Raw genomic sequence first — 14,304 nt, 5'->3', positions numbered from 1 at the left:
GTGGATGTAGTGGTGGTGGATGTAGTGGTGGTGGACGTGGTGGTGGTGGTGGACATGGTGGTGGTGGTGGGTGTGGTGGTGGTGGACATAGTGGTGATGGACGTACTGGTGGTGGATGTGGTGATTGTGGACGTAGTGGTGGTGGAGGAGGTGGACATGGTGTTGGTGGACGTAGTGGTGGTGGACGTACGGGTGGTGGATGTGGTGGTTGATGTGGTGGTGGTGGTGGTGATTTTGGACGTGGTGGTGGTGGTGGACATGGTGGTGGTGGATGTGGTGGTGGTAGTGATGGTGGTGGTGGAGGTGGGTGTGGTGGTGGTGGATGTGGTGGTGGACGTGTTGGTGGTAGTGGATGTGGTGGTATTGGACATGGTGGTGGTGGATGTGGCGGTGGTGAGGTGGGTGTGGTGGTGGTGGATGTGGTGGTGGTGGTGGACGTGGTGGTGGTGGTGGACGTGGTGGTGGTGGACGTGGTGTTGGACATAGTGGTGGTGGTGGATGTGGTCGTGGTGGACGCGGTGGTAGTGGACGCGGTGGTAGTGGATGTGGTGGTGGACATATTGGTGTTAGTGGATGAGGTGGTGGACGTGGTAGTGGCCTCGTGGTGGATGTGGTGGTGGCCGTGGTGGTGATGATGGTGGTGGAGGATGTGGTGTACGTGGTGGTGGACGTGGTGGTGGTGGAGGTGGGTGCGGTTGTGGACGTGGTGGACATGGTAGTGGTGGACATGGTGGTGGTTGTGGTGGTTGTGGACGTGGTGGTGGACATGGTGGTGGTGGTGGTTGTGGACATGGTGGTGGTGGTGAACGTGGTGGTGGTGGACGTGGTGGTTGTGGTAAATGTGGTGGTGGTGGAGGTCATAGTGGTGGATGTCGTGATGGCGTGGTGGAGGTGGATGTGGACATGGTGGTGATGGATGTGGTGGTGGCAGAGGACATGGTGGTGGTGGACATGGTGGTAGTGGTGGTGGAGGATGAGGTGGTGGTGGTGGATGTGGTGGTAGTGGTGGACATAGTGGTGGTGGACATGGTGGTGGGTGTGGTGGTTGTGATGGGTGTGGTGGGACGTGGTGGTTTTGGACATGGTGGTAGCGGACATACTGGTGGTGGAAATGGTGGTGGTGGATGTTGTGGTGGACGTAGTGGTGGTGGAGGTGGTGATTGTGGACATGGTGGCAGTGGACATGGTGGCAGTGGACATGGTGGTGGATGTTGTTGTGGATGTTGTGGTGGACATGGTGGTGGTTGGTGTGGTGGACGTGGTGGTGTTGGACGTGGTGGTGAAGGTGGACGTGGAAGTGGTGGATGTGGTGGTGGTGGAGGTGGTGATTGTGGACATGGTGGGCGTGGTGGTGGACGTGGTGGTGGTAATCCTGCAGGAGTCTGCAGCAGGCTGTGCAAAATTCAGCAGCGCCTCTAGGTGTTTGTTGCAATGCATGGACTACACACAGAATTTGGCTTCACTGTATAGTACACAATAAAACATTTCTTAGCACATAATTAAATAAGAAGTTCAAAAGAGTTATTTCGGCTTCTCTGGAAAGTGTGAATGAACAGCATCATAAAACTCTAAGAAACGAGACCAGAACGGGTAGGAATGCGTACAGTGTAGTTTCTGTAAGACTTTCCGAAAGTGACCCTAATCAGGACATAACTAAACCTTTCATGTCTATTTTACAACATCTAGATAGAAAAAGACTGGGATCCAATGATGAAAGGGGAGGTGACGCCAAAATAGCAAGAAGCATTTATGGGCGCATTACCTCTGCTGTTTAATCGGGTGTGATCTTGGGCATGACAGCCTTCAACGAGCAAAGCCAGAAACGGTGGGGGCGGCGGAGCGGTTTCCTTTGAAGTCTGCTGCCGCCTGCAAGCAAACCAGCATGAGTGAGGAGAGAGGCAAATGGTGTGCGATGTGTACGCGCCTGCACACATGCACTGTAGACAATCCGCCTTTGGGTGAATTTTTGAGAGCCCTTACTTAAGTCTCGCTGAGAACACATGCGCGTTCGCTCAGCGAGACCTAAAAAAGGGAAGAAAAAAAAAAGAAATTGATCAAGTATAATGAAATATCAAGACATAAGAATGACTATGATGAATTGTATATTTATGTTTTTTTCTCTTTAGTTTTTCTTGTATATTATAATTGTAAATATGTCTGATTTCCAAATAAAATATATTTTTTAAAAAGATATTGGTTTTATTTCATCAATGATTGAAACCTACAAGAAAGCATCAAAAATTGAAAGAGCACAACTTAAACCTGCTTCCATTTTCATAAAACTGAGCAATAACAGCATGTTTACTTCTATAATCATATCCAAATAATCACACTGTCAAAAGCTAAATATAAATCAGTTGATCCTACCGTCGGATATCTTCTTAAACTACACTTCCATTAAGTAAGCCAACTCCCCCAGGATTTTTTAGCTTTGGGTCAAAATATTGCAGCCAAAAAAGCCAAATTTGAGGCCCAAAACCTCAAAATAAGTCATTTTCTGTTTGCAGTGGGCAAAAAAAGTGCCTTCACACAAAAATACTGAAGGCCTGTGCTCTGTCACTGCTGGAAACTGTGCTATGTCACAGTCTTTAAAGTTGCATAGTCTCCAGCAGCACAGCTTAGAACCGGCAGGTGTCTGATGTCAAAGAGAGAAGAATACAATAAGACACCATCTCTTTTTGGCATCAGACAACCTGTGCACACAGGGCAGCAGAGGCAGGGGCATGGGGGGGCGGCAGAGAAGGTGAAGAGTATATATAAAAAATGAGGAGACATGGGGCAGATTAGGGGTTAACAGGAAACAATAACATGTCGAAGAAGAGGAGTGCAGTGGGGTGGGGGACAGAAGAGCCTTTCAAGGCCCTGCAGAGTTTGCAGGGGCACACATTTGTGAAGTGGGCTGCAGGCTAATTGCACAGAAGGGGGCTTTGTGCATTTTAAAGGCAGGGGCCAGAGGAATTTAACACCTCTGCTGCCTGCTGGCCTGTTGCTCACCCTCCCTTTACTGGCTAAGCTAGATCACAGAGCTAGTAAATGAGAGTGAATGCCAAAGTTGTTTAAAAACATATTTTGAGGGCACTTTTGTAAACATTGCTGTATTTTTACATAAGTGCCGATTTCACTACATTTTTTTGCATATCACTAAATCCTGGGGTAACCAATGAAGTATATTATTTAAGGTTTGGACCTTTGAGCTAATGAAACCAAAAATGTTATAGCATGAAAAACAAAATAGTCTCTGGTTGAAAATGCAATTGTGAAACCAAAGACAGTGGAAATATAAGTATATGATTTGCAGCCCTCAGCTGAGCGTGTGTGGAAAGACAAACAAGCTGAGTTAAAAGAAAAAGTAATGCGCCGAAACTAACATTTATGGGCGATAGTGAAATGATCCATGTAACAGGGCCAGTCTACAGGGTGTGACCAAAACAGCAAAGGGAGAAACAAATGTAAACTATTCATCAACAAAAACAAAGGAATTTCTAAAGGAGCATGAAGGAACAAATGAAAACGGATGGACGGGCTAAAAGCCCATACAGAAGATTCAGCATGTCTCAACAGACAGTGCATGTACTGCCTAGGCCAGATCTTAAAAGGGCTGTGGGGAATAAAAAGAAAGCGAGAAGCTGAGAGGCACAGACTACATAGAATTATTAAATCTGAAAAAAAGTTAAAGACAAAAAACGTAATAAATAGGAGTTGGGAACAAGGTACAGCAGACAGGACAGAGTGAAGCAAAATAATTTGAGTGATACAGAAGTCAAAAAGTAGCACAACGAGAAGGCACTCAATAAAAATGTTAATTTGAAATGGGTGGGTAAGAGAAGAAAGTCGGGCATCGAACAGAGATGGGCTGAAAAACTAGGGTAAGAGGAGATAGTGGTAAATACAAGTGAATAAAGGATACGAGAGAACAGGGAAGTGAGGATTTGAGGACAAAGAGGTTGATAATGTGGACAGAGTATATCGGAAGTTGGTAAATGAATCAGTGAATGAGAGCTGGACAGGGAGAAGATGAGAAAGGAATATAAAATGGGTCAAAAGAGAAAGCATGAATGAGAATGACAAAGGAAAAGGAGGACCACAAATTATAAGTGAAGAGTATAGAGGAGAAAATCTGAGATGGACAGTGAAGGATAGAAAAAAGACAGATCGGGAGGATAAACTGGCAAAGGGCAACAAAATAGAAACAAAGAGAAAGGAACAAAGTGATAAAAGAGCAACAGGAAAATAAATGAAGTAAAGAAAAAGAACCGCGGACAGAGGAGGAATGTAGATGTTAATTAGAAGGACCAAAAAGACCTTTTCCTCGGAAAAGAAGGTCCAATCGAATAACCGGTTCTTCCTGCGTACCTTTAGAGATGGGTGAGTCAACAAATTAAAAGAAAGAACTGAGCCAGAGCTGAGCTATGGGTCTGACTTGGCCTAAAGCTGAGTTATTAAAATATTTAGAAATTAAAAGATGCACCAAACAGCATGTAAAAATTATGATAAAGTTTCCTCAAAAGGTAAAACAAAATAAGTGTATTTCTTTAACATGCGCATGTGCTTCACCTTAGTACATTATATTGTTTTGCTGCCATTGAGAGGTCAATATTATAGCCTCAGTGCCCACCAGAGCGAGCTCTACCGGCCATTAAAGGCTCGCTCCAGCGTTAAAGGACCGAGCCGATACCTTTGCTGAGTCAACAATGCCTTAAGTAACTAAGAGGCAAGTCAGTTGTTGTTATGTGTTCCATATATGTTGTCTAGATTCTCAACATAAATGGGGCAACAAAACACAAGAGGTTTTTCTAGAACGCACATCCTGAACTCACAGACCTCAAGGTGCTCTCATATGTTGCAACAACGAAAAAACGTAGAAATAAAATATTTTACTATGATCACACAATGTGGTCAAGCTGTGATCTGGTATTGCATCCAGGTTTTCCATTTTCCTATTGTGCAATTAGGCCATTAGGTTAAAATGTCACTTTGATGGGTGCTTTCTCGGTTACGATTTTGGAAAAGGGGGTGGTGATGGACAGAGTTTCTGAATGATGCAGAATACTCTTACCCAGTCAAGAGATCAGGGCTTGACCCATCACCATTTTTTAGCTCACTGCACCATCCCAGCTCAGAACCTGGCTACATGCAAATTAGTCTGTTCCTGTCCCAGTGCATGATGGGAACAGGGCAAACCAAACTACCAAGCCAATTCTTATACTGGGAAGGAAACGAGCTTCCGGGGACCGGTTTCTGGCATTTCAGCCGTCGTCGGCCCGGCTTGCTTGAATCCTGATGGTGCAATGAGCAAGGGACTCACGTCTGAGTATACCCTCCCACACATAGTGTGGACAAAATCGATTTTGGAAAAGGGGGTGGTGATGGACAGAGTTTCTGAATGATGCATTATACTCTTACCCAGTCAAGAGATCAGTGCTTGATCCATCACCGTTTTTTAGTTCACTGCACCATCCCAGTTCAGAACCTGGCTACATGCAAATTAGCCTGTTCCTGTCCCAGTGCATGATGGGAACAGGGCAAACCAAACTACCAAGCCAATTCTTATACTGGGAAGGAAACGAGCTTCCGGGGACCGGTTTCTGGCATTTTAGCCGTCGTCGTCCCGGTTTGCTTGAATCCTGATGGTGCAATGAGCAAGGGACTCACGTCTGAGTATACCCTCCCACACAACTAAGAGGCAAGTCAGTTGTTGTTATGTGTTCCATATATGTTGTCTAGATTCTCAACATAAATGGGGCAACAAAACACAAGAGGTTTTTCTAGAACGCACATCCTGAACTCACAGACCTCAAGGTGCTCTCATATGTTGCAACAACAAAAAAACGTAGAAATAAAATATTTTACTATGATCACACAATGTGGTCAAGCTGTGAGCTGGTATTGCATCCAGGTTTTCCATTTTCCTACTGTGCCATTAGGCCATTAGGTTAAAATGTCACTTTGATGGGTGCTTTCTCGGTTACTTCAGTGGTTTTCAGGGAGCTCACACCATAAATTTCATATATTGATGAGTTTTGGAAATCTATTGCGATATTAATAACGTGTATGATCCGACACCACATGCAGCATTTTTATGCAGTTTGATTTTACCTACAAATTTCCCCTAACTTGTTACATGCTAGGCCAGCAGTATTCTGTGTCCACTATTAAACCTGTTAGCTGCTAATTGCATTTGGGGGACTTCGACAAAATTTAGTTCTACTAAGTAGGGCTTGTCATAAAAATTCTGAAGAGTAGTAATAGATATACAAGTGTAGCAACTCAGATAGTCACTAGGTGGAGTGCAGAGGTTCTGTACCATTTATTTTATTAAAAATGCGTTTAAAAATAAAAATGAATATATTTAAAAAGTGACCTAATGCTGACATTTTATTTATTGTTGTATTAATTATTTTTAAAAAGGCAGAAAACTAGGCTAGCGTTTCAGCAGTAAACAATGGTGCCCATAGTGCACTACAATTACTGCTTTTCATGTTGAGACCATCAAGTACGTGACAACACCAGCACCTTTAGACACTATTATTGCAAGAAATGTTTACAATGTGAATGGGAGTGTCAGCCTGGAGAAAATGTTTACTACAAAGCTAACTTAACTGTTTAAAACCTGTATATATATATATATATATATATATATATATATATATATATATATATATATTGCAAGAAAGTATTTAAAGTGATTTGTTGGAAAGCAGAGCGCACATTTTTTCTGAAAAGAAATTTGGCAAATTTATATTGAACAAATAAAAATAGCAAGGGTACCTTTTACATCACGTAAGTAATTAAACATGTTTAAGGAACGGACATCCGAGCCTTTATGAATACATACATAAGAGTGAAACAAAGTTCATACAAATTGTGCAAACAATCCTAAATTATGAACATTTATCCCTTGAGATGAAAGCCTAAATGCTGAGATGGTGCAACCTTAAAAAGCGCTTGAATACAAGTTCTTTTATATCTAATGCATTAATTCTTCTAGCCTGGATGACAGGGGGGGAGAGAGTGATGGTAGTAAAAGGGAGAGGGAGCATTTTTCAGGTATCACCTAGGGTGGCAAAACACCTAGAACGGTCCTGAAAAGGAGAGTTTCAAAGGTGAGGCCACCTTTGTTGAACAAATGGCGATCACACTCCTGAAGGGTTGCTCCTTTGTTCAGGTAGACAGACTGGTGGAGGAACATAGAGGGGAGACCATTGTCCAAATGAGTTTTCCCATGGTCGTGTCGCCTACACATAGCCACATCTCTAGGGTGGGCAACCAAGCTCCTAAAATCCAAGGAAGTGTTCAAGTATCTTGGGAGTGAGCAGAATATAGCACTCTGGGATTGCTAGATACCACACATAGCCGGGATGATGTCACAAGGTGGGAGGTATCCTGGTTGCTCATTGGCTAGTGAATGCATGATCCCCCCGGGCCCTTTCTGGGCATGAAGATGGTGGCCCTGGCACCCTGAACCTCAGATCACACGAGGACTGGAGAAAGGGCCAAAAAAAGGACTGCCCTGCTAACCACTGGACCTGGCAAGGGAAGCTGCATCATCTGCTGGACTGCACCTGAAGCACCTTCGGCTAGCAAAGAGAGGACTGTGGCTCCTGGCTCGAGGGAACGTTACTCCTGAGCCCCAGAACAAAGAAGAGACTCCAAGGCTGACCCCCTGGAAACAGCACCACGGCCAACTGGAATCATCACCTACCAGCACTGGGCACCCCAAGAGACTGATCCAAAATGGCCAAAAGTTGCACCTGTGTCCACTGGACCTGGAGTGTTGTGAGAGTCCCGGATGGTCACCACCAAGGGACACCAGCCTCCACTAAAGGATACCGTAGGACCCACTGTGTATAAAGACTCGTAGCCCAGCAGCAGCTGAACTTCTACTGGATTAAATAGGACTTCGACCTCTGCAGCTAAAGTCGCCCCACCTCATACGTGGACCGAGGTATAACCACAAGGACACCTCCGTCGACCGCACAGCACCAAACTCATCTCCAGAATCCTGCATCACCAGCATCAGGCACACTTCATTATAGTCTATGGCGGTTCTGATGTAAAGGGTGAAACTGGACTGGAGTCTGCTTTGGTGACAAGGTCCAAATACTCCTTAGTGCCCCCCCCAACCTTTTCCTTGATGGATTTTATAACCTCACTTAAGCTTGAGTAGTCAAACACAATTCTTTCAAACTTTCCAAAAGTTTAAAACTTTACAGCTACGACATGTATTTGCACTTTGCACTAAAACACTGAGATTTACATTTTACTTTGAAATCTAGATTTCTGGAACTCTCCAGTTGATTTTGCTCATCTTGGTGTAAAAAAATTCAAGAAAATATAATCTATTTTTATAAATTGCTGTTGGGTTTCTTTTGTATTGTGTGACTTCCTTAATTTGTTGTTTGGTCCTTCTAAATGCTTTACACGATTTCCTATGTTTAAATCATGCTGCTCGGAAGCCACAGCTACCCAGTGTTGACCGGACCCAAAACAGGCCTGGGTCTCAATTGGGTACAAGGTGTGGGTAGCATAATGATAAAGTATCCCGGGCTGCCACACATGACGGGGGGGCTGAAGCCCTTTGAGGCCAATGGGTGTTGCGCACCTGGTTTCTTTTGTGTTGTGTGACTTTCTTAATTTGTTGTTTGGTCCTTCTAAATGCTTTACACAATTTCCTGTGTTTAAATCATGCTGCTCGGAAGCCACAGCTACCCAGTGTTGACCGGACCCAAAACAGATCTGGGTCTCAATTGGGTACAAAGTGTGGGTAGCAGAATGCTTCCTGTTTAAATCATGCTGCTCGGAAGCCACAGCTACCAAGTATTGACCGGACCCAAAACAGACCTGGGTCTCAATTGGGCACAAGGTGTGGGTAGCATAATGATTACATGTGCCACATTTTATGTGGGTGAGGGCTTATCAATTCCCAGAGTGTGCTCTTCTTGAGTTGGCACCAGACCTGCCAAGAAAACATTTCGGGGTGGCTGAATCTTTAGGCAATCGGCAGAGTCGAGCTGCAGGGGCTCTTAGAAGGGGTAAAACAACAAAGAAGCCCCATTAACATGCACAAGGTCTTTTAAAGACCTGTGAAGTGCTCGGGTGCGGCTGTGAGCAGGCCCGGGAAGTGTCTCATCCCAGGCTGCCACACATGACGGGGGGATGAAGCCCTTTGAGGCCAATGGGTGTTGCACGCCTGGTTTCTTTTGTGTTGTGACTTTCTTAATTTGTTGTTTGGTCCTTCTAAATGCTTTACGCGATTTCCTGTGTTTAAATCATGCTGCTCGGAAGCCACAGCTACCCAGTGTTGACCGGACCCACAACAGACCTGGGTCTCAATTGGGTAAAAAGTGTGGGTAGCAGAATGATTAAGTATGCCACATTTTATGTGGGTGAGGGCTTTTCAATTCCCAGAGTGTGCTCTTCTTGAGTTGGCACCAGACCTGTCAACTCTCACGGAGCCACTGTGTGTCACACGATTTTCGGCTCGCTTCACACGGTCACCTGGTGAGGAGTCAAAATCACACAGTGGCAGTGAAAACGAGCTGAAAACCACTGTAAACAGCGGATTTCCAGCTCATTTTCCGAAGCCGTAAGTAGTCACTGTCCAGGGGATCGAGTCAGGGTACCACGCAGGTGGACGGCGTCCCCCCACTTATTTTAATTTATTTTACCAGGTGGACGCCGTCCCCCCTGCAAAGATGCCCTTGCTAAGGAATTGTGTATTCTTGCCATTAACTGCATGCAAAAACACAACAAATATAAAGACGGAGAGGGAACGCCCCGCGGTCCCACCACTGACTGTTCCCGATAGAAGCTGTAGTTACAAGCATAGTAAGCACATGGGAAGCTATTCACAAAAAAATGCTACATCCCCTCCCCACCCTCCGCCTGGGAAGGGCTCTTTGAACAGCCTACAGGTACGGCTTTTTACGTTTTTATCTAACTCACTAATGTGACGGGCGTAGGTGAAGTATGTAATGCCATGTTAACAGATGTATATAGGACTGCTCAAATAACATTGCAAGAGTTGATTCTACACCCTGCAAAAAACCCTTGGGTCCACAGTGCTAGGCTGCCTGTGAAATTACAGAACCATCTTTTGTTTTTTATTCTTTTTCAAAATACATTTTCAAATAAAGGCTCTTTCTTCAACATATATGTACTGCACTATAGGACTAATTTACATAGATGTGTTTTGGAAGTGCAGATATGTGTGAAAGGAGTGCTCTAATTTTTATCTTTCGTGACGTCACTTCCGGCCGTGACGTCACGCCTTTGAGCATCCCCCCACTTCTATGTTTTTACCTTTCGTGACATCACTTCCTGTATTTGAGCGTCCCCCCACTTCTTTATTTAGGACTTGTGCCCTGTCACTGTCCCTTAATAGGTGTGAAAACATCCCAGGACATTGGCAACAGCCTTGATGACCCTTTTTTCTTGGGGGTTTTGGGAAGGTGTGGGGGCTTGGTGAGGGGCAGAGTGCCTCTTAGATAGCTATGGCACCGTGCCCCGCCCCTCCAAGGTCCCCCTCTCTCCTCACACAATGAAGTTATTTTTTAAGTTGGCAGGTATGTGGCATGGTAGTGGCCCAGCCTTTTATTTGTGGTGTGCGGCAGCTGTAACCACCTGGGTTCACCACCTCCAGCAAAAGCTCGGTTCGTTTTGAGCTTGAGGTACCGAAGGGACATTAAGCTAAGCCAGATCCAGCCATCTGGCTCGAGCTTTCAGTGGCTCGCCTATCTCTAGTACATCACCCTCCCTTTCGAGAGCCTGTCATTGCCATGTTGTGAGTTTATGTTCTCAGATTACTTATAACCCGTTGCACATGAATGCTACATGGAGCGTTCACTTCATTTTACGGCTTTAATTCTGCATAAAGCTGCCGCCTACCCACGCCGGTGCTCTTCGTGATGCTGCTGCTGGTCTCCGGAGAGCGGCCGCCTCTGCCGGCTTTTCCTCAGGAACCCCAGCACCTCTCTGACCTCTGCTTCGAAAGAGGCCACGACCGGGTTTTTCTTGTCGATGGCGCCGTAGAAAGAGGCTGGAAGGGGCTCCATAATTGGACGCGCACCTCCTATAGTGGCACGAGATCTACCTAGCTCTCCAGCCATGCTGCCTCGTAGCTTATGTACCTGTTGTCTCTAGGAGACTGTCCCCATGGTAACGACGCAACTTGACGCTAGATGAACATAGAAAACAGACTACACTTTGTATTGCCAATACTTTTATAGGTTTCATATTAGGATTTCCTTTGCAGCTAGAGCTCGTGGGCGTGCTTCGATCATGCGTTGGAAATGTTCGCGTTGATTGACACATTTTTTGAGGTAAAATACCTATGCATATTTACAAATGTGTCAACTTTACTGATAGCTTTTCTAATGATTACGCGTTATGTATGATATACTCGGGCTTCAAACACCTTCTTGCCAATGGAAAGTAATGTGCAAATACAATCCTAGTTATTTCCCTTGTTTCTTTGGTTACCAATTATTCCTTCCTACCGTGACACCAGGTTGCCTGTTGTGGGCTTTCATTTAACAAACCAGCGCGTTTTGGGAGTTGTAGTCTTCATGTGGTTCATGCAGCTCGACAGAACTCTTCCGAAAACAACATTTCAAAGGAAAGCAGAGGACTGGAAACGTTATGTGGAAACTGAGTAGCTTCGTTCCATTATCTAAAATCTCCATCTGCAGTGGAGCACATGCATTGTTGTCAAGTCCCTTTATGTCAGGAGTCCTATATTTTTAGACGTGCTACCTGATTGATAGAATGCTGAATAAATCATACATTCACCCCCAGTCAAGGGATCTGGGTTAAATCAATCTGTTCTTTTGCTCACCATGCCAACCCAGTTTAGACCCAACCATATGCAAATCAGTCTTGACCCTGTGCCTCATGAGAATAGTCCAGACCGAACTGCCAGGCCAGGTCCTTCCTGGACCGGAAACAAGCATCCTAGGACCGGTTTCTGGGTATTACCCTTCATCAGTCAGGCTAGTTTGAATCCAGTGGCACAGTGAGCAAGGGACCCACGTCTGGGCATACCCATCTCACTTAGGGTGAAAAGGGCTATGCAAACAAATGATGGACGGAATGCTGAATAAATCATACGTTCACCCCCAGTCAAGAGATCTGGGTTAAACCCATTGTTCTTTTGTTCACCATGCCACCCAGTTTAGACCCAACCATATGCAAATCAGTCTTGACCCTGTGCCTCATGGGAACAGTCCAGACCGAACTGCTCGGCCAGGTCCTCCTGAACCGGAAACAAGCATCCTGGGACGGTTTCTGGATATTACCCTTCATCAGCCAGGCTAGTCTGAATCCAGTGAGCAAGGGACTCACGTCTGGGCATACCCATCCCACTTAGGGTGAACAGTGCTATGCAAACAAATGATGGACGGAATGCTGAATAAATCATACATTCACCCCCAGTCAAGAGATCTGGGTTAAACACATTGTTCTTTTGTTCACCATGCCACCCAGTTTAGACCCAGCCATATGCAAATCAGTCTTGACCCTGTGCCTCATGGAAACAGTCCAGACCAAACTGCCGAGCCAGGTACTCCCTGGACCGGAAACAAGCATCCTGGGACCGGTTTCTGGGTATTACCCTTCATCAGCCAGGCTAGCTTGAATGCTTTTTGTATCTGAATTTTTAGACAGCAGCACTTTTTGTAAGCTTGGACACAGGGAAGGTAAAACTACAAGCACCAAAAGGCAAAATACTGCTTGTTAAAAATATAAAATTGTTTGAAGTGTCAGAGGCCTCTTGGTAGCACTGCTCGTATTTGCAAACTATTTGGGAACAAAGGAGTGAGGAATTTCTTGTCAGATAGGCGCAGGGTATGGTACCAAAATGTAGCTGTCAGAATATCTATCTTCTGAAATAATAATATTGTTTACAAATATCACCCAGTTGGAGTTCATACTAGAAAATCTGTTTCCAATGGAGAGAAATTTTTGTACCAAAAATTAGGACACAATGTTTGTCAGCAGATATTTCTGACAGTGATATTCTGACAAGTAACCAAAGTGGAAAATTATATTTGTCTAATGACCTGCATCGTGGTAAGGAATATTGTAAGATGAAAATGTTTTTAAAAGCTAGAAAATGTATACAAGAACATTTTCAGTTTAAAAAATCTACCTTATTAACAGTTATAGTTGGCCTGCCTATGACTGTGACAGGGCGTTCAAACAATTGAATGGGGCTCATCCAGCAATACCAGTTAACTCTATCATGTGGAATGACAGAGGATATGTGGATATAGTATCCATTTTATTCCCATTTCATGCATGAGTAAGCTGGTTTCTGGGTTGATGAGAGTGGATGATTTAAAGGAATGTTGATTTTATTGTATCGCAACATTTATATGGCGCTTACTTCAATTTCTGGTAACATGAGTAGCACGCTACTGTTTGTCTACATTAATAGCATGCTACAGTGTAGAGTGTGTAGTTGGAAGAATGTTGTCTTGTTTTGATTCCATTTGGGAAGTGTTTCTATGTTGTGCGTGATGACCACTGAGGTGCGATTATCATGTTATGGGACGCAGCACATAGCAGTGTGTTTGATGATGAAGTGTGAGAGAGAGATGCACAGTTGTATGGTTTTCAGTATGCTGGTAGCTTTGAACAGCTCTGGAGGTCCTTTTATGGTATTTCTTATGATATAGTCTGCTTAACTGGTTACTGCACTGGGTTGTCCACTCTGAGATTTTGTGCATAGTTGTGGTCCTCAGCTGACATGGTTGGAGGGAGAGATCTGTAGGGATGGGCATTTTTATTATCATCATCTCATATCTAAGAAACGTTGTGAGATGTAAGGAAGCAGTCAGATTATCTAGATATTTGGGACCTCCAGTGTTGAACTATATTAAAGTCCTCCAAATTGTCCAGCAATGTGTGGAAGATCTCTTCAGTTATTTCATGCCTGTTCGTTTGGTGATGGCTGTTTTTTGGCATAAGGTATAAGTTACAGTGTGTTACTGACCATATTATGGTTTTAGTATTATTGTGTTCCATAACTGTCATATATGGAAATACATAACTATACAACGCCACAGCGATCCATAGGCCAGCCCTTTTTAGGTCTCACGCCTGCGATTGCAGGGCGAAGCCCTGCTGTCACAAAGCAAGGCTTATTGTGATCGTTTCTGCTTTCAAGGACTAAAGAGGTGAGGACAAGAGACTGGCACGCGCACGCAGACTGCCGGAATCGAATGAGGTTGCGCGCTCCGATTCCGGCATGCTGCACCCACACACACACAGACAGACAGGCACGCGTGCGGGCACACACACACA

At 44.7% G+C, this 14,304-nt stretch overlaps 1 protein-coding gene across 1 annotated transcript in view; it reads right to left on the bottom strand.

The window, feature by feature from the left end:
- Positions 1–11,108, bottom strand: part of CFAP54 (cilia and flagella associated protein 54) — a 2,285,874-nt gene extending 2,274,766 nt beyond the window's left edge. Inside the window, exon 1 of the mRNA XM_086918163.1 lies at positions 10,888–11,108. Coding sequence (XP_086774289.1) covers positions 10,888–11,108 — 221 coding nt within the window. The remainder of the gene's footprint in view (positions 1–10,887) is intronic.
- Positions 11,109–14,304: the final 3,196 nt, after the last annotated feature.

The sequence above is a fragment of the Lissotriton vulgaris genome, chromosome 1_1 (genome assembly GCF_964263255.1).
Source record: "Lissotriton vulgaris chromosome 1_1, aLisVul1.2, whole genome shotgun sequence".
Lineage (NCBI taxonomy): Eukaryota > Metazoa > Chordata > Amphibia > Caudata > Salamandridae > Lissotriton > Lissotriton vulgaris.
Note: the sequence above shows the minus strand (reverse complement) of the source record. Positions and strands in the feature narration are given on the sequence as shown.